The sequence below is a fragment of the Triturus cristatus genome, chromosome 2_2, assembly GCF_964204655.1.
Source record: "Triturus cristatus chromosome 2_2, aTriCri1.1, whole genome shotgun sequence".
Taxonomy (NCBI): domain Eukaryota; kingdom Metazoa; phylum Chordata; class Amphibia; order Caudata; family Salamandridae; genus Triturus; species Triturus cristatus.
The window spans coordinates 820,263,672-820,283,964 of NC_140582.1; the positions used below are offsets into that span (position 1 = coordinate 820,263,672).

General features: G+C 42.6%; 1 protein-coding gene across 11 annotated transcripts in view; it reads right to left on the bottom strand.

Annotated features, from left to right (window-relative positions):
- Positions 1-20,293, bottom strand: part of LOC146862832 (uncharacterized) — a 154,569-nt gene that overhangs the window by 124,532 nt on the left and 9,744 nt on the right. For 2 of the 11 annotated variants that reach the window (XM_085642150.1, XM_085642151.1), the window contains 2 exons: positions 15,562-15,903; positions 6,012-7,719 (listed from right to left, as the gene is read on the bottom strand). The exons of 5 other annotated variants lie outside the window; for them this stretch is intronic. In XM_085642150.1, the coding sequence (XP_085498276.1) occupies positions 7,228-7,719; positions 15,562-15,903 (834 nt within the window). In that variant the 3' untranslated portion in view covers positions 6,012-7,227. Of the gene's footprint in view, positions 1-1,456; positions 1,601-1,703; positions 1,790-6,011; positions 7,720-15,561; positions 15,904-20,293 lie in introns of those variants that run through there. 4 more of the 11 variants (XR_014978181.1, XM_085642152.1, XR_014978182.1 and 1 more) reach the window with 4 other exon arrangements.

Genomic DNA, 20,293 nt, shown 5'->3' on the forward strand with positions numbered 1-20,293 from the left:
GGTAACTCGAGTACTCCGGTGCTCCTGTGGGTGTTGACCCTAGAACTTCCTAAGTTCAAAAGGGTTTGCTCCTAGCTCATCTCTAAGTATCCCTAATCTTTAAAAATCTAACCGCTACTTTCCCCATAGAAGCTAATGGGAGCTCGCGGCTGTGTTCTCACACTGCACACGGCCCCCGTGGGTCCCCTGTGTCACTACCTTGGGTGGTTCCTTGGGGTCCCAGCGATTCTACAGGCTCTAGGCCTTGTGTATAATTAAGTTGTGGTACTTATACCACTATTTTAGTATATGGTTTGGTTCGCCCCAAGGGCCTGACGTGTATTTGTGTTATTTTACTGTAATATTTGAAGTGTAACTTATGTGTTTGGACCTCTAGCCTCATAAAGAGACTAGTAGGGTGTGTTTAGAAATAAATACATATATTTTATATATATACCTGGTGTGGTTGCCTTTCATTTAGCTATTCAGGCGATTATAGACTGGTAAACCAAGCTGCTTTACATTCCTTCAAGACTTAGCCTGAAGGCTCCTCTCCATAGCTACCACTAGGATAGCTTTCAATAAAGGTTGTCTTTAACCTATCATCAATAAGGGGTTGTTTGGACTGGTGCAAGGTGCCCACTATAATTAGTGAGTTTACCAATGTTGGGTGAGAGAAGAGTTGTTACAGGGCGCTCATAATAGATTACACAAAATATACAAATTAATACAGTCCTGCTGTGCATTCAAGAATGGGGGGCAATCACCCAATCCCACCCAAAATTTCCAAAACAAAGTTTGGTACAAATTTCGACAATTTCTGAAGCACACGCAACTTTATAATACAAATAAACACAAGTATGTTTCTCTCTTGAACTTCTTCAGTTCTTTATTCGTTAAGTATTCTTCCAATCCCTTTGCACCAACGCGTTTTGTCATATATGGGTAGTATACCCTATGACTTCCTCAGGGCTGGAATTGATACAAATAGTTTTCATTCAAAGAACAGTATTTTAATACAACAAATACTACCACCATATTCTCCACTGTGTTATAAGTGACCACACAGAGAGAATAGAGGAGTTTAGTTGTGCTCATTTTGCATGCAAAAATTCAGTGTCATCCATATTCTATTACTCTTTAAATATTTAGAAATATGTATAGTTCCAAGACTTATGCATAATGCTCCAGTGTTGGTAATGGTGCAATAATTGTTTTAAAGGGAAGAGATAACCCTTCGTGCACAACCCAAGTGTGTTCTATTTCTATTAGAACGATTTAGAAGTAAAAAAAATTCATATATACCTGATAATGTAGTATTCTGAAATTATTTCTAATGAAAAATAAAAAGAAAATATAAAGATACTTTGTATCTAATGTCCTGCAAGAATTGAAATCACAGTGGCATGAGGCAACAGCAGCTATCATAAGCTAGTGTTATCAATCATGTGTTCTGTTATAGATCGCTAGTGCTTACCTAACAATATATCCACTAGTTCCGTGTAAATATGTTCTTCATCCACTTAGAGGTCCGCTCATCTTATTACATTCTAACATCAGACCAATATTTGCACCAATCCGTTCAAGGTCTATTAAATGATATTACAGCCAATATTTCAACCTGTAATATAACATCTTCATTAAGTTGATGCACTAAAAATTACAGCTTTATACTTTTTAACAACAAAGAATTAATGAGTACAGAGAATCACGGTTTCTCTCACCTAATTAGTATGCAAAAGAATCTTGACCGGTGTCTCTTTCCGATATTTTCGGTTTCCAAATTAAAGATCCCTATAGTATGGGATACCTGTAAGCGAGAGCACAAAGAGTATAGCAAAACCGCTCTCGTCTCTCGATAGAATGCTGTTAAAAATAGTCGCGTGCATGCACTTCAAACACACGCTTACCTCCGTGAGTGTATCTCCTCACTAACGCTTCCATGTATGGTCAAACCCATTTCCGGTATTGGAAGGGTTTAAATAGAAAGTAAAGGGGGGACTTAAGGTTCATGAAAGGCCCGCCATTTTGAAACGGTAAATCATATATGTTATCTAAATATACAAACGCTGTATCCGCGTAATGTTTGTTCGCAAAGGTCCATAAACATAGGATTAAGTAGTGTGATCCTAGTTAATATATTTATATATATGCCACTGCCTAAAGTTAATAATTGAAAGGCGGCCAGGCGTGAGAGTAACTGAATACGCCTAAGAGAACAGCCCGCCAATGTTACGGTGGTATATAGGGCACACTATTTAAGTATATCCCTACTTCATCGAATCGTATGATATTTATCTCACAAAACGGTTATTATTAATACTAACCCAATTATGTATTAAAATTGATATATTTCCATCTCTGACATTACATAAAGTTGATTGTCTATATGGCGACTAGGCGTAAAGGTAACAAAATACGTCTAGAAAGCAACCCGTCCTTTATATTAGTATAGAGGGCACACTAATTAAGTATTTATCTTGTTCATCAAATCACATAATGCTTATCTCACAAAAGGGTTACAAATAATACTGCCCCATTCATATATTTAGGGGAATGCCCCTATGAACAATCTTTTGTAAGTGGCTATATACTATTGATAGCCGTTCAGATATTACAATATATTGTGTTATGATTACATATTAATGTGTTCTAAACATAGTAAGTGTAAGATGAGGCAACTTGATACATACTATGAACACTATAGCCAAATTATCATTACTGTCATCAATTATAGAGCTAACATAGGGAATATTGGCAGGAGCGAAGGCTGAGGGGTTCAAGTCCTTACTCTCCAAGAAAATATTGCAATTCCTGATCATAATTGAGTCCCTCCTCCACCGCACGTAAGCGCATTATCCACCGTGCCTCATGCCGCCGCAGTCTCAATTCCCTATTTCCCCCACATGGGTCTGACCCAATATGTTCTATACCAAAAAATCTGAAAGTTTTGGTAAAGTTGTGTGCACTGCATGTTTGAACATGCTCCGCAATTGGGTATCTATGATCATTATTATTTATCGCTCGCATATGTTCCGCTACTCGTTCTTTCAAAGCCCTAATGGTACTTCCAACATAAATCTTCGCACATTTACATTCAATAATATAAATGACAGATTTTGTATTACAAGTAATGTTTGACATAATGTTAAATATCCTACCAGTACAATCTTTGAATTGTTTGGTTTTGTGTTCTGCAAACCTACACATCCCACAATATCCACATTTGAAAAAACCTATAGATGCTTTTGTTAGCCATGTTTCATGTTTTGTAACCTTTGGATAGCTAGGGCTAAGTAAAGTCCCTAATGTTCTCCCTTTCCTGAATGTAATCAATGGTTTGTCTGTCACAAGCTCATGTAAAGTTTTATCTGCTTTCAAAATATGCCAATGCCTATTCATACTCTTACGTAGTATAACATTTACATGAGTAAAATCCGTGATGAGTCTAGTATGTGTTGAGGAATTACGGTCAGCAGTTCTTGGTTTCAAAGTAGTATTTCTCTTCACTTTGATAGCCCTTTCCTTTGCTTTTTCAACAATGAGAGGTGAATAGCCTCTCTGAATAAACCGTTTCTCCATATCATTTACACAGGTTAAAAAGTGTGCATCAACACTACAGTTACGTCTGGCTCTAAACATCTCCCCATATGGGATTGCCTTTATCTGACTCTGAGGATGTGCACTTTTGGCATGCAATAATGAGTTGCAGGCAGTAGGTTTACAGTACATCTTGCTCTGGATTAATCCATCTCTAATGAATAGTTCCACATCAAGAAATATTTTACTGTTGGTACTAGAGTGTGGTGAATCTAATGTTCATGTCATTTGCATTGAGATATTCAATAAAATCATCTAATAGTTGTTTTGTCCCAGTCCAAATCATAAGGCAGTCATCTATAAATCTGCCCCAATATAAGATACGTTCATTATATTGCGATGCAGACGTGCCCCAAATTAACATTTCTTCTAACCAACCCATAAAAATATCTGCATAGGCTGGTGAGAATTTCGAACCCATAGCAACGCCTTGGGTTTGTCTGTACCATTGATTTTTTTAAAGAAAAAAGTTCTTTGTGAGTATTAATTCCACCATAGTTATAATCATTTTTGAGTGTTCCCAATGACAAGCTGTTTTTTTAGATAAATAGTAGTACAATGCCTTCAATCCTAAGTCATTACGAATACTGGTATAAAGTGATACCACATCTAGAGTTACTAGAGTCATACCTGGGTCCCAGGTGATATCACTCAATAGATTCAATATATGAGTAGTATCCCTTATATACGAGGGTAAATTCAGTACCATTTGTTGTAAAAAGGTATCAACAAATTTTGACAGATGTTCAGTAGGCCCCCCAATGCCTGACACAATAGGCCTGCCAGGTGGAAATGGGAGGTTCTTGTGAATTTTTGGTAAAGTGTATAGACATGGGAATTTCGGACGACTTACTTTAAGATATTGTAAGTCATCTACATCAATCAATCCATTGTCATACCATTTAGAGAGATGCTCATTGATATTGGCTATTAGAGGGAAAATAGGGTTATGAGCTATTCTCTCATAACAATCTGTGTTGCTCAATTGTGAAAAGATTTCATTTTCATAATCTATAGTGTTCATAACCACTATATTTCCTCCTTTGTCTGCTCTTCTGATAGTAAGTTTATCGTCGTCCATTAATGTCTTGAGAGCTTGTCTTTCTTGTGGAGAAAGATTATCCCTATAAGGGCCCCCAGATGGACCTCTCCTATGGCCCTTATCCAAATCATCAATAACTAGTTTGTGGAAAATTTCAATGTTATTACCACTGGTCATGTTAGGGGACCACCTAGATTTTGGCTTGAGGTCACTTGTTATAGATAGATCCGGTCTAATGTCTAGATCTAGTTGGACTTTACTAATAGTAACTGGGTCTTCTTCTAACTCTGTAATCGAAATTAAATTGACAGTATCTTGGATATCCTCAATAGTTAAAGAATTAGACATTATATCCGTTGATGTTTGTGTTGTGGCTTTATTGCACTGTGGATTTAGGGCAAAGTATTTTTTAATTTTCAAACGCCTAATAAATTTGAACAAGTCAATTTTCGTGGTACAGAGATCCCCAAATGCTTCAGGACAAAATCCCAATCCTTTCTTAAGTAGGGAGATCATAGAATCTGTAAGTGTATAATCTGATAGGTTCACCACTCCCACTTCTTTTTCTTCCTCCATGATTATTGCTTCTTGTCCCAAGAGCGTGTTTTCATTCTCACATTGTCTCCTTCTGCTCCCACCCCTCTTCCCACGCCTGGTTCTATAATTAGTGGACAGCATATACCAGACCAACTTCTCACACTCTGGGATGGAAGGCCCCTCCAATAAACTATGCAGAAACTCACAAGGGGCTGGTACGATGGTGGGATAGCTCTCCCTGATTAAGAAAAGTATTATTGGGCGATACAACTTGTTGCCATTAAGCACTGGGTCCATCATCTGTAGGATGAACCAGTGTACAGGATGGATAGGAGAAATATGCGACCCAAGGGCAATCATAGAGCCATTTATGGGGGACCACACACTACACCCTTACCCAAGCCCTACTGCGAGCATGCTCATCCTTTGGCACACCGCACTGAACGCTATGGGTTGGCGGGGCAAGATCATACATACCACTCCCTTGTAGGATAACATGAAAGTGGGCATCCTGGCCACTCAGAAGGGCTTTGATACGTGGGATCTAATTGGCCTGTCTCAGGTGGGAGATTTGTGAACACAGGGTGGTGTACTTTCCTTCACAGAGTTACAAAGACTTTACCAACTGGCGCCCACTGAGACCTACTGATATTTACAAATATATCAAGCCCTGCAAAAGGCACTGACAAGGGGCGAGGATCTCCCAGAATGCTCCCCAAGATACATTGCTAAATGATTACATGCCCAGAAAAGCAATTTTGCATACTTACCACAAATTGTTACATAACTCCCCTGATACCTTGATAAGGCTATGAGAGAGTTGGGAGCGTGGTCTAGAGGGGCTGGAGGCTGATGAGGGGCCTTGGTATCTCCTAGGAACGTGGCCATACAGTCAAGATTTCCCTTGGTGCAACTAAAAATATTCCATTGAAGTTATTATGCATGTACAACTATGGCAAAAATGGATAAACTGGAGACTGCACTATGTCCCAAGAAACATGGTCATGAAGGAACATTTTTTCACATGATAAGGGAAGCCTAGCACTTCAGCAATATTGGGAGGCTGGAATTGCCTGTTTTAACAGTGTTTGTGGTATCAAGATGGTGTTATCACCTAAATGGTGCCTCCTAAATATCTGGGACGAAACCGATCTTACCCATATGGATTGCATCTGGTTGACACTGGGATTGATGGTAGCTAAACGTAATATAGCATTATGTGTAGAGCTGAATTAGCACCGCACCTGCATGATTGGAAGAAAGACATGGATTGGTCTATGCAGGTGGAGAGTGTGGTCTATGAAAGCAGGGGTTGTCCGAACAAATGGACCAAAATATGGGGGAAGTGGAATACATATCGGGAGGAGCTGTGTGCTCCTATCATGGGTACTACTCATGATGTGTTGCATCACAGACGTCTGGACTTTGTTGCTGCTTGTACCGATGGAATTCCAAGAATAGCTGGGAGTTTGTTACAATATGTCTGTTTCAATATTACGGTATATGCTGCTTATTACTGTATTTATATTTGCTTTGTATTCAATATAAAGATAATTTGAAAAAAAACCAGTTAAGGCTAACTCTAGCAGGGTTGTGTGGGATAGAACGTCTAGTTCAAGTAGTGCACACAACACTTAGAATAGTTCTAGTGTCAAATCATTTTTATTATTTTTAAAAAGATATGACTTTATTTATATTATGAAAATGTGTTTGATAAAAAGTTTTATGAAGTTAAAATACTCTGACTTTCTATGTCAGTTGGCAGATGGTGGCGCGGTGGAGAAGCAGACCAGGACACAAAGTTAAGTTTAACACTAGAGGGTTTTTTCTGAGCAGCTCAAAGCAGGGAATTGTGGGACTAGTAGTTGAGTTCCCACGTCTTCATTCTCTTTTGCTTGAAACAATGTGGAATCTTCCGCCTTCTTCCACCCTTATGGCTCTTGAAGGATGCTCTCTCTAGGGTATAGCAGACACATATAAAAAAAATAAAGAGAAAGAAAAAGGCCCTGTAAGGACAATGTCCTTTCTCTTAAGAATGGTTGCGAGGTGCGGGGGAGTGCTAGGACATATCACCCCATTCCACCACCAGTGAGTAGGTGCGCGTCTAAAGCGGCACAAACTAGGGGTGATACGACGTTAGTCAGACCCCTTATGCCCAGAGCTCCCTTCTTTAGGACTGTCTGAGGTACGGCCCCACACCAAACCAAGATGTCCCCATACCTTGTGATGTCACGACTCTCCAGGGCCGTGGCTGGCTTCTGCGCGTTACCAGCTAGGGTCTGGCATCCCGTTTGTGGCTCCTCCTGCACGGCTAGGGCTCCAGACTTTTTCCTCCAGTAGTGGCTGCTCCTCTCCGCTCCAGGTCCTCGACTCTCAACAGGGCTTACGATGAAGGTCTGCACCGAACGCCTCTCCTTTCCGAAGTCGCGATCCTCTGTGATTCCCGACGAGAGAAACTCTCCACCAGCGTCTTCCGCTTTAACTCCAAGTGGGTCATCCGACTCCCACACGTGACCGAGAACTGTCACGGATTTAAAGGTACAGTGGTTCGGCAATACACTCTGTGAATACAGAAGGGGACATGGAGAGAGGTAAGCGGGAAAGTGTTCTTTTCCCGTTGCTGGCGGTTTGGCCTCCATGAAAAGAGCGTCCTCGTCACACACCCCTACCCCAGCCTGTTCACGATCGGGGAACAGTGGGAGACGGGAAAGAAAGTCCGCGTTCTCATTTTCCAAACCCTTGCAGTGGATAACCTCAAAGGAGAAAGGCTGTAGGGAAAGGAACCAGCGCAGGATTCGTGGGATATTCCCCTTGTTGCGGCTCATCCAGAGTAGCTGGGCATGGTCTGTATAGAGGAGGAAGTGGGCGCCTTCCAGATAGTACCTGAGTTTGTCCACCGCCCACTTAATCGCAAGGCACTCTTTCTCAATGATTGGGTATCTCTGTTCACGGGGAAAGAGCTTACAACTAATAAAGAGGATTGGATGTTCAACTCCTTCAGGGGAGGTTTGAGACAAAACCGCCCCTAACTCATGTTCAGAGGCATCAGTGTGTTAAAAAAAGGGTTTGGGGAAGTCAGGGGAGCGCAGAATTGGGGCTGAGGTTATTGCGGCTTTTAAGTCTAGGAAGGCTTTTCTTGCTTTTGGTGGCGGTTGATTGAGGTCTTTGGTCTTGACATGTGTTTGAAGCAAATCAGTGAGAGGGGTGGCCAATTCTAAATACTGCAGTATAAAACGTCTATAATAGCCAAGGAGGCCCAGGAATGCCCTGACTTCCTTTTTTGTGGAGGGAAAAGGGGCCTCAGCTATTGCTTTCACTTTTTTGGTCTGAGGTTCAATCAGTCCGTTCCCAAGAAGGAACCCTAGATATTTCACCTTCCGGAAGCCAGCCCTTGATTTTTTTGCATTGATGTGCAAGCTTGCGGCCTGAAGGGCCTGTAGGACCTGACGGCAATGCTGGAGGTGTAATTCCCAAGTGGGGCTATGGATGACTATGTCATCAAGGTATGCAGAGGAGTAATCTTGGTGTTTTAACAATAACCTGTTCATGAGTCTTTGAAACGTGGCAGGTGCGCCATGTAAACCAAAAGGCAAGACAGTGAATTCATACAAGCCGGTAGGTATAGAAAAGGCAGTTTTTTCTTGATCCTCTGGTTTAAGGGGCACCTGCCAATACCCTTTCGTCAATAAATTCATCGACTCAGGGAATGGGATAGGAGTCAAATGTAGAAATTGAATTAACTGCTCGGAAATCTATACAAAACTGGACAGAGCCGTCCTGTTTCGGCACTAGAACAATCGGTGAGGACCACTAACTGTGAGACGGCTTTATGACAGCCAGGGTGAGCATGCTTTTCACCTCCTGTCCTATTGCTTCTCTGCGAGCTGCCGGTATATGATACGGTTTTTGTTTAATCACCTTCCCTGGCTGGGTATGGATGGAATGTTCTGCCAGGGAAGTCCATCCCGGGAGGTCAGAAAATAGGGGTGTGAAAGGACGTAGTGTCTCTTCTAGGATTTTCCCCTGTTCTTCGGTTAACTCCGGGTTGACAACCAGTTGTTGCAAGGTGGTCTCGGGGGTTGACGTCTTTTATATTTTATGTATGTCTTTGGGAAGAGGACCTAGCCACTTTTTTAAGAGGTGTATGTGATATAGCTGTATCCTTTTAGGGGTGACCTGTATTTGGTACGAGGTTAACGTCTTTTCTTACGACTTTGTAAAGTACTTGCCAGCCTGCTCTTGTCTTTGTTATAACGGATGGCATAAGGACCAACACCCAGTCTCCTACGTTTAGGTGTCACCACTTTTTACCTTTGTTGTAGAGTAACTGTTGTTTCACCTGTGCCTTCTCTAGGTTAGCATCGGCAAACTCGCTCAACTTATGTAGTTGGGTTCGTAGACTATGAGTGTATTCAAGAAAATACTTGGTCTCTTCTTCCTTCTCTTGTTCCCAGACCTCTTTGGTGATTTATAACAGACTACGGGGTTCCCTTCCATAGAGAAGTTTAAAAGGAGAACAACCGAGACTGGTTTTGGTCTGGCTTCTGACTACATACAGAGCTAGAGGGAGTAACATGTCCCATTCCTTGCCTTCTACGGTCAATAACTGCTTCAATGTCAATTTCAAGGTGGCGTTGTAGCGTTCACAGAGGCCATCGGTCTGCGGATGGTAAACAGAGGTTTTGATGTGTGATATGTCAAGGGATTTACAGATTTGTGACATTAATTTGGAGACAAAAGGGGTCCCTTGATCAGTGGGTATTTCACGCGGGAAGCCAACCCGGGGAAAACATTTGAAGTAACTTCTCAGTGATGTTCCGGGTTGTGGGGGTCCATAAAGGAAAGGTCTCTGGATATCGTGTGGCGTAGTCCACCATGACCAAGGCATACAGATGACCTTTCTTGGTTCGAGGAAGAGGACCAATAAGATTCATGCCTATCCTTTCAAACGAAGTATGGGTTTTTCTTTTGGCACACCTCGCATTCCTGACAGAAATGGGTGACATGTGAAAAGATCCCGGGTCAGTAAAAGTGTTGCAACAACATGTGTACGGTCTTCTGTCCTATAACCTGCCAACAAATGCGAGTGTGCAAAGAAAAGGACCTGGTCCCGAAAGGCTGGTGGTACCACTACCTGGGGAGTATCTCCCTGACTTCCGACCCTATATAGTAGCTCGTTTTTGATCTGGAACAAAGGATAAGTAGGAGTAGCCTGGAGAGCGGATTGATGGACATGATCCCAAGCGGATTGGAGGGTTGGATCATGTCTCTGTGTATACCTAAAGTTCCTATAGGACAGCCAGGGGGCCTGTGTTAACAGTGCAGGGCGTGTTTGGGTTGTGGGGCTTATGACCTGTAGTTTATCCTTCAACATCACTAAGAAGGAGGGGTTATCCTGTCCTATAATCATCTGTTCTGGAAGGGAGGGAACAACCCCAAGCCTAGCCTCCAACATCTGTCCATCTGGGAGTGTGATGGGGAGTTGTATTAAGGGATATACCCGAATATCACCATGTACACATCTAATAGGTACAGTCTCTCCTCTTACATTGGTAAGGGGATCAATTGCGGACTGAAGAACCACAGATTGTCAACATCCTGAGTCGAGTAAAGCCCTCACCTGTACTCCCTGTACCTTTAAACTTACGTGAAAACTGGGCTCCATTTCTGCGGTATATAAAATTGAACAAGGTATGCAACCAATATCCATAGGCTCTTCCGACGGTTTTTTTCCTTGGACAGTTTTGTGCAATTAGTCCCCATTCCCCGCACTCAAAACATTGGGGGTTCCTGAGAGGAGGTGGTTCGGGGCAGAACTGTCGTGGCTTCAGTGGGTCTGGGGTGGACTTCAATGGCTTTCTTTCTTGTTTTCCCAGGACTCCAGTCTGATGGGTGGTTTTCTCTGTGTCCCAAGGTAAAGCATGGGGTTGAGCCCTATAGAACTAAGTGGCCATTTCTACTGCTTGTTCAGCCGTCAGGTGATGATGTTGTTTAAGCCACCGTTGAATAGGAATAGGGAGAGCTTCAATGAATTGCTCTAAATATATCATATTTAGAAAACATAATGGGGCGACTCGGTGTCCCTCAGAACCTGGGTATACGTATTATATAGATACAATGGTTCTGTCGGGAAATTTCTAATTACTTAAGAGTGTTCAAAGCATATATACATTACATGTAACACATATCAATGAATCAGAAAAAAGGAAAAAGAAGATAACACACACCAAAACGGAATTTCAATTGGTATTTTTAAAGAAATAACAAATATTCTGGGCTGTAGTGATACATAAATTCAAATGAGAAAGCAGAATATGGGTGACTTGTGATGAAGGAGTGACATGTAGTGATAAATAAAGACTGTATACTTCGTATACGACAAAAATGAAAGTGTAATCAAAATGGAAGGGTACAATCTTTGGTTTTGTCCTTATGATTTTTCACATAAACTTCGCGATCCTTTGTAAATTAATTTGTGATCAGAAGCGTTGTGTAGACATATAGTGTGCGTCGACGTTTCAACCCCGTGTATAGCGCAAATTTTAAGAAGCGTCACGGCGGGTCTTCCTCCGGACAGTGGGGATAAGTATACAGCCCAGGCGCAGATTTTCACGAATAACAGCGGGCGCTTGGGGCGTCTCAGTCAAGTAGAGGTCCTTATGAATCAGGTGGTAGCCTCAAGTGTTTCAAGAATCATAAAGGTAGTGGAATATTCTCTCACAACGGTAGCATTAGTCGTTTTAGGCCAGTCGGATGATTTACGCGATCTGGTATTTGCACGTCTCTCCAGCTATCAATCGGTTGCAGTCACCCATATTCTGCTTTCTCATTTGAATTTATGTATCACTACAGCCCAGAATATTTGTTATTTCTTTAAAAATACCAATTGAAATTCCATTTTGGTGTGTGTTATCTCCTTTTTCCTTTTTTCTGATTCATTGATATGTGTTACATGTAATGTATATATGCTTTGAACACTCTAAAGTAATTATGTAAACAAAAGGAACGTACGGCTGACCACAGTTAAGCACACCAAATCCAAAATCAATACACAATTTTTTCTAAATAGGTGCAAAGACACGTCCAGAGCATGCCGTACTTTTGCTCTACTGGAAAACCAGATATACAAACTCTTTTACAAAAAGACGGTGCACCAAGGGAAAAGTCTTTTCACTAGTTCCAATTTGTTGTTCTTTTATTTTCATTCAATTTTCAAAAAACAGACTCCGCCAACGCGTTTCGTTCTCTACGAACTTCGTCAGGGCTGTGAAAGAACATAGATAAAAACATACATATGTATAAAACACATAAGGTACACCATGAAACACAACAAACTACATTGCCAATACTACATAAAGAAGTGACATTATTACATGTTGCCATACAAAATATTAGAAACAACACAACAAACATACAAAATAAATTTTAAATTTAACATATACATATATTACACACAAAATTTAGTCAAGAGTATTTTTTTAATAAAAACACACATATTAGTCAAATACATATACATCACAAAAAGTTTAAAAATACTACAGAAAACACATATATATCCTGCCTAATTTCACAGACAAAACTTTATGTGTTCTGCCTAACTATATACGCTGTCCAATGTTATGTATAGAGAACTCCTTTGGATTAATTAAAAAGGGGGAAAGAAACCCCGAAACCTAATCTACAAGCGAGTTGATTGATAGAGATAAAGAAAGCGGTCCTTTTGATACCGAAAACAATGACATAGATAACTACTAATCTATTAAAAGAGAGAAATAAAGAAGAGGATTTTTTATTTAAATGCCAGTTCTTACCATAGGTTGTTTCTAAGGAGCGGCCACCATAGTTTCAAGAAACAGCCGTCTTCCAAGTGGTATATGAATATATGTAACCTAGTAAGAATGGAAGTTTTTCAAAGAGAGAGAAAAGAGGAATTCCATTATGGCCTACTGTGGGCATGAGAAATCGTAATCAACTCAAATAACCATTTAGTTCATAAAGAAAAAACGACAAACACCTTACCTCTCCAAATATAGAGGCTCTCGTAAATGTATCACCGGCTAGTCCAAAAATTAATTAATCGAAACCTTTGGTCGGTTTCTATGTATCGCAGGTAAGAGTAAAACAACCTTGTAAATCAGATTTCCGGAATTTAAAAGTTCTAAATCGAGTTAGAACTTTTAAATTCCGGAAATCTGATTTACAATGACTTCCTGTGAAATAGAATCAGACCAATAATGGACTCCTTTGACACATTGCGTTTTATATTATTTCTCTAGAATGATGGAGCCTGTACATTGGGCCTAAATACACAACAACAAGGTTGTTTTACTCTTACCTGCGATACATAGAAACCGACCAAAGGTTTCGATTAATTAATTTTTGGACTAGCCGGTGATACATTTACGAGAGCCTCTATATTTGGAGAGGTAAGGTGTTTGTCGTTTTTTCTTTATGAACTAAATGGTTATTTGAGTTGATTACGATTTCTCATGCCCACAGTAGGCCATAATGGAATTCCTCTTTTCTCTCTCTTTGAAAAACTTCCATTCTTACTAGGTTACATATATTCATATACCACTTGGAAGACGGCTGTTTCTTGAAACTATGGTGGCCGCTCCTTAGAAACAACCTATGGTAAGAACTGGCATTTAAATAAAAAATCCTCTTCTTTATTTCTCTCTTTTAATAGATTAGTAGTTATCTATGTCATTGTTTTCGGTATCAAAAGGACCGCTTTCTTTATCTCTATCAATCAACTCGCTTGTAGATTAGGTTTCGGGGTTTCTTTCCCCCTTTTTAATTAATCCAAAGGAGTTCTCTATACATAACATTGGACAGCGTATATAGTTAGGCAGAACACATAAAGTTTTGTCTGTGAAATTAGGCAGGATATATATGTGTTTTCTGTAGTATTTTTAAACTTTTTGTGATGTATATGTATTTGACTAATATGTGTGTTTTTATTAAAAAAATACTCTTGACTAAATTTTGTGTGTAATATATGTATATGTTAAATTTAAAATTTATTTTGTATGTTTGTTGTGTTGTTTCTAATATTTTGTATGGCAACATGTAATAATGTCACTTCTTTGTGTAGTATTGGCAATGTAGTTTGTTGTGTTTCATGGTGTACCTTATGTGTTTTATACATATGTATGTTTTTATCTATGTTCTTTCACAGCCCTGACGAAGTTCGTAGAGAACGAAACGCGTTGGCTGAGTCTGTTTTTTGAAAATTGAATGAAAATAAAAGAACAACAAATTGGAACTAGTGAAAAGACTTTTCCCTTGGTGCACCGTCTTTTTGTAAAAGACTCTAAAGTAATTAGAAATTTCCCGACAGAACCATTGTATCTATATAATACTAAATATATCATAGACATGATTTCGTCCTTGGTGTTGGTCTGGGCTTTTAAACACTTATCCGTGGCGGCTTTCAACTTAAAGTACAAAGTTTTCGGATTGTCCGTAGAAGAACCCCGCTCTTTTCTAAAACAAACCCTATAGGCCTCTGCGTCCATGCCCATGTGATCGGGGTAAGGGGTGTGGCCGTTAGGGTTGGCTACCTGATAGGCAGCCTGTGCTTCTCAGGTAAGGAGGGGAGCCAAAATGAAAGGCCACTTGGCTTCTGGCCACCCTGACGCATGTGCAGCTCTTTCGAAATTTAGCAGGAATGCGTCGGGGTCCTCGCCTGAGGTATATTTTTGTATGGACACGTTGGGGCCATTTCCTGCACGTATTTGTAACTGCGTTGTCAGTTCCAGGTGATCATCAGCTACATTCAGCATCTGTTTGGCGTGATTCGCCATACTGTCTTTCAACAACTCCCTGTCTGCTTGGGCTGAATTCATCTGTTTCTCGACCGCCCATTCTAACTTTTCTTGCGCCCGTATTAATTGCTGGATTAGATTTTCCATGGTGAATAGTTTGGAGGCGTACCTATCCCACTTCTGACACCACCTGTGGCGCGGTGGAGAAGCAGAGCAGGACACAAAGTTACGTTTAACACTAGAGGGTTTATTCTGAACAGCTCAAAGCAGGGAATTGTGGGACTTGTAGTTGAGTTCTCACGTCTTCATTCTCTTGTACTTGAAACAATGTGGAATCTTCCGCCTTTTTCCACCCTTATGGCTCTTGAAGGATGCTCTGCCCAGGATATGGTAGACACATAAAAAAAAAAAATAAAGAGAAAGAAAAAGACTCTGTGAGGACAATGTCCTTTCTCTTAAGAATGGTCACGAGGAGCGGGGGAGTGCTAGGACATATCACCCAATTCCACCACCAGTGAGTAGGCGGCACAAACTAGGGGTGATACGACGTCAGTCAGACCCCTTATGCCCAGCGCTCCCTCCCTTAGGACTGTCTGAGGTACGGCCCCACACCAAACCAAGACGTCCCCGTACCTTGTGAAGCCACGACCCTCCAGGGCCGTGGTTGGCTTCTGCACGTTGCCAGCTAGGGACTGGCGTCCCGTCTGTGGCTCCTCCTGCACGGCTCGGGCTCTGGACTTTTTCCTCCAGCGGCGGTTGCTCCTCTCCGCTCCAGGTCCTCGACTCTCCAACAGGGCTTACGATGAAGGTCTGCACCGAACGCCTCTCCTCTCCGAAGTCGCGATCCAACGTGATTCCCGACGAGAGCAACTCTCCTTCAGCGTCTTCCACTTTAACTTCAAGCGGGTCATCTGACTCCCACACGTGACCGGGAACTGTCACGGATTTAAAGGCACAGTGGTCCGGCAATACACTCTGTGAATACAGAAGGGGACATGGAGAGAGGTGAGGTGGAAAGTGTTCTTTTCCCGTTGCTGGCGGTTTGGCCTCCATGAGAAGAGCGTCCTCGTCACACAGATACACCTCTCAGTGAAGCTATACACACTTTATCCAGGAATAATCATCCATCTATAGCCAAATGCAAGGTCTAGGTTGTTTGTTTTCAATTGCACAGTTGAATACTTGACTTCAGTATTTTGTAATCTACATGTCTCCTCAGGGACACACTGCTTGGTGCAATCCTTGTTAAGCAGCGGTTGCACAATCTCTTGACTGGCAGCTGCAGGTGAAGATGTTATAGTTTGGGAAAGCTTGAAGATGGCCAGAAGTTGACCGGGGTACAAGGATACTCATGTAATCTTGACAGCAATACATGAGAGCCCTTCTGTCCTCCGTAGAGGAACATTCTGAAATGCTGGACTTGGGTTCGGCATTGTATGAGACATGCCTGCCACAAGCAAGGTGGCATATCTCCTTCAGAAATAGAGGCAGTAAATGATTTTACTTGGCCTGGGATTATAGTCCTAACTCAAAAGCCGACAGATTAAGATTTTTTTCTCTGGTCCTCACCTTCCTCTACACAGGTGTGCAGTGCTCTTTGAAGTAAAAAGTGAACATTTGATAAGTCGAAGAGGACAGCTTCTACCCAGTACCATGACAGTTGGCTGTTGGCAGCACAGACATTGCGGATCTCACTCTGACTGTGGTCTCCTTGTCATGGGACAGTGCAGGAGGACTAGCATGCACACACCACTCTGTCTGAATGCCACTCTTGATACTCTACGTACATTGTTAAACCTCTAAGGCCCTCATTCCAAGTTGCACAACACTGGGACACGGTAAAATCGCTTGTGAGTGTTCTGTGACTGTGCAGTAAATCCCCTTGAGTATTGTGCAATTGCAAGTTAAACCCCATGGAATGGGGAAATTATAGTGTGAGGCTAATTTTTCAGCTGTAAAACTTCAGGGATTCCCAATTCCATAGGATTTAACATATACATGGGGGCACTAGAAAGCCGGAGTTCAAGATGGCCGCAACTTGGTGAGGTTCGTACGGCTGGAGGCAACAATTACGCTAATATCCTCCCTTATGCACTGTCTGTCAGTCACATCTACATTCTCTGAGGCTGCGGTGCAGCTGGGAAGCCCAGTCGATCCCATTCTCTTCGTGGCAGGGTGCCCCTTGTGGGGGCCTCATCCAATGGTAAGTCTGATGGGTCCACAATAGGAGCAGACAGGGCCTGCCGCTGTGCTAGTGGCACACCTGTGCGCATGCTGTGAGGTCCCTGGGTGCTGTGTCTACTGGAGGTGTAGTGAGGGGCACTCGGGGCAGCGGTCGTGCTGGGCAGGCCATTGCCCGCTGCCGCAGAGTCCTGAGGCGGCTTTTGACTCAGCTGAGAGTCACGGAATACCGCCATTTTGGAACACACTGTTCCAGCCACGGCACTGCTGGTGCATTGGGTCGGAGAGGCTGGAAGAGGACCCGACTCCAGGAGACCAATAGAGGAGAGGCCATGGAGGAGACTGGCACCCCGGTTCTGGGTAATTAGGAGCAGCTGGAATGTCCCAGCCACGTATTGTGCTGCGAGCCCCTATCTTGGCCCACATCTATACTGCAAGTGAAGAGATGGCTGCTTTTGCTGGGGTGTACGGATTGGGCCCCTCGAGGCCTGAGTGGTGGACTCTCAGAGGCAGGGACTTCCCTTGGCTCCTGTGAGTGTTGTTCTGACCCGGCGGTGCATAAGAACAGCTGTTCTGCCCCTTCATGGGACCACTTGGTGAAGGAGAGGCGGAACCCTATGGTGCGCCGGCTGCCCATCATTACTGAACTGAGGTCATGTAGCCAAGTGCACTAATTGTACTCCTATACCCAGTAGTGCAATTTGTGAAGGTAACAGGGACAGTGCGGCTCCCAGAGCCCCGGACTGCGGCCCTCCCGTGCCTCCGGTAATCACTAGTGCTATCGGGCGGCTGTGGGCAAGCTAGATGGTAGGCAATCTAAAGTGCATTTCAAACCCAAAAGGAATACACAGGAGACCATTGTTGAGTGTGTGGGGAAGGCCAGCCATGACTCAGCAAGGGTAGGTTCTGCAGAATCTTACGATATTAATTCACTAGTGCTCACAAAGCAGAGTAGTTTAGCCTCCATTGAATCCAAGATGGACTCATTCAACAATAGAGTGGACATCATCACCCGTAAGCTAGAAAAACATGACGCCTCCCGCAGTGAAACTCTCTTAATTATGGAAAAAGTGTTGAAAGTGATTGTGGCAAAGAATGATGACTTGGAGGCACGCTCCTGGTGGAACAACATTTGTATTCTGGGAGTTGCTGAGTCCACAAACATAGGCAAGCTGGAGTACTATGTGAAGTGCATGCTAAAATTGCTTTTTGGACCTGAGTCATTCTCCCTCATGCTGGTAGTAGAGCGGGCCTATTACTCCCTAGAGAGGTGCCCTCCCCCAGGTGGGCCATCACAGCCTATCATTGCCAGCCTTTTAAACTATCAAGGTAAAGCACTTCGCTTGGGCAGAGAGCATCGGGATCTCCCGTTTGAAGGTAATGCTATCTCGCTATTCCCCAACTTCATGCTATCAGTGCAAGAAGCTAGGTGCTAGTTCCTACTGATTAAGCAAAACCTGCTGCATTCTAATATCCCCTACACCATGCTCTATACGGCATAGTTGTGAATCACTGTCATCAGCAAACATCACATTTTCACCTTGGAATAGTTGCCCTCAGATTTCTACCGCCAGAGACAGGCTCGAGAAAAGGAGAGAGACCAATCCAACACATCATTCAAATCCTCTTCACTTCTGGCTGGCCGCGATTGACTACACAGATTGATACTTGATATTGACCCTAAAGGTACCACTCATGGCCTGCTTCTACGGTCGGTGTGCACTTGTTCTTTGAAGGGGAGGCTGACTGTATAGCTGTGCTGTGAGGGACCAAAATGCTCCTTTTGCCTCCGTTACCCTCGACTTGCCAAGGAGGACCTTGCTGTCTCTTTGAGTGCTCCCAAAACAATAGCCCTTGGGTGCGTAATTTGATACATCAGTTACTGAAATTTTGTATTGGAGGATAGTTCCTAGCCTTTTTTTTATCACAAGGGATTTATATTCCTGGTGAGTTTGGGCCATCAGTGTGGTTGGGGGGGATTTGAGGGATTTAGGAAACTTTTAATTGCATGTTAATAGCGTTGTATGGCTCATTGGTTGTGTAGAAACTGGCCAGACTGGTGCCCTCAATCTGTTGATTTTACTCATTATGCTCTTGCCACTTAATGACCACATGGGAGATGGCCACCTCCAGTACCAGTCAGCAGCATGCCTCCTACTCATGCATAACGTGGAATGTGTGTGGGCTTAGCAACCCACGCACATTTCGACATATCTAAGCATATCTGGACAGGCATAACATTAGTATTGCATTGCTGCAGTAAACACACTTAGGCCCAATATCCTGCTATCTTTCAATGCAAAATGGGCCGCATTCCTGGTATACGCCTCCTACTCTTCATATGTCAGGGGGTGGCCTTGCTCATTAGGGGCCTCATGTAGGTGGCATACACTTTACCGATTCTAAAATACCGAATCATACCGATTCAGTATTTAAGAATCGGTAAAGTGTATGTAGGTAAAAATTCGGTAAATGTTACTGAATCGGAGTGAGTCGGTAATTACCGAATCAGTATTTACCGATTCGGTAATGAGGCATACCTTCCCATTGATGGGAAGGTATGCCTCATTACCGAATCGGTAAATACCGATTCGGTAATGGGGGAGCACATGCAAGGGTGGCAGGGTGTCACATTGACACCCTGTTGCACCCCTGATTCGGCCATGTGTGCACATGTGGCACACATACATGCCCTAAGGGCATGTATGTCTGCCACATTTCACACTTCTAAGCGCTATTAAATGCGTTTACACATCCATACTTTATTTACCACCAACTATTAGTTGGTGGTAAATACCGACTCCAAACAACACACACACACTCCTCCTACATCTCATTTCTGTATTCGGAATTTACCGAATCGGTAAAATTACCGATTCTGTAATTTTACCGATTCTGTAAATTACCGAATACAGAAATGAGCCCCCTACATGTCACAAGCCTAAATACCGGTCGGTAACGGTATAATTACCGAAAATCGGCCGTTACCGACCGGTATTCGGATACGTACATGAGGCCCTAGATGCGGAGTGCCATTCCACCCATATGGTGTGCGTGTTGATGATAAAAGTAGCCATGCTATTGTCTGGGGCAAGCTTGCAATGCACCAGATTATCATTGTCAATTGCTATAGGCGCAGTGCAGACAACTCTGACTACTTTGACAAGTTATGGGGCCAAATTGT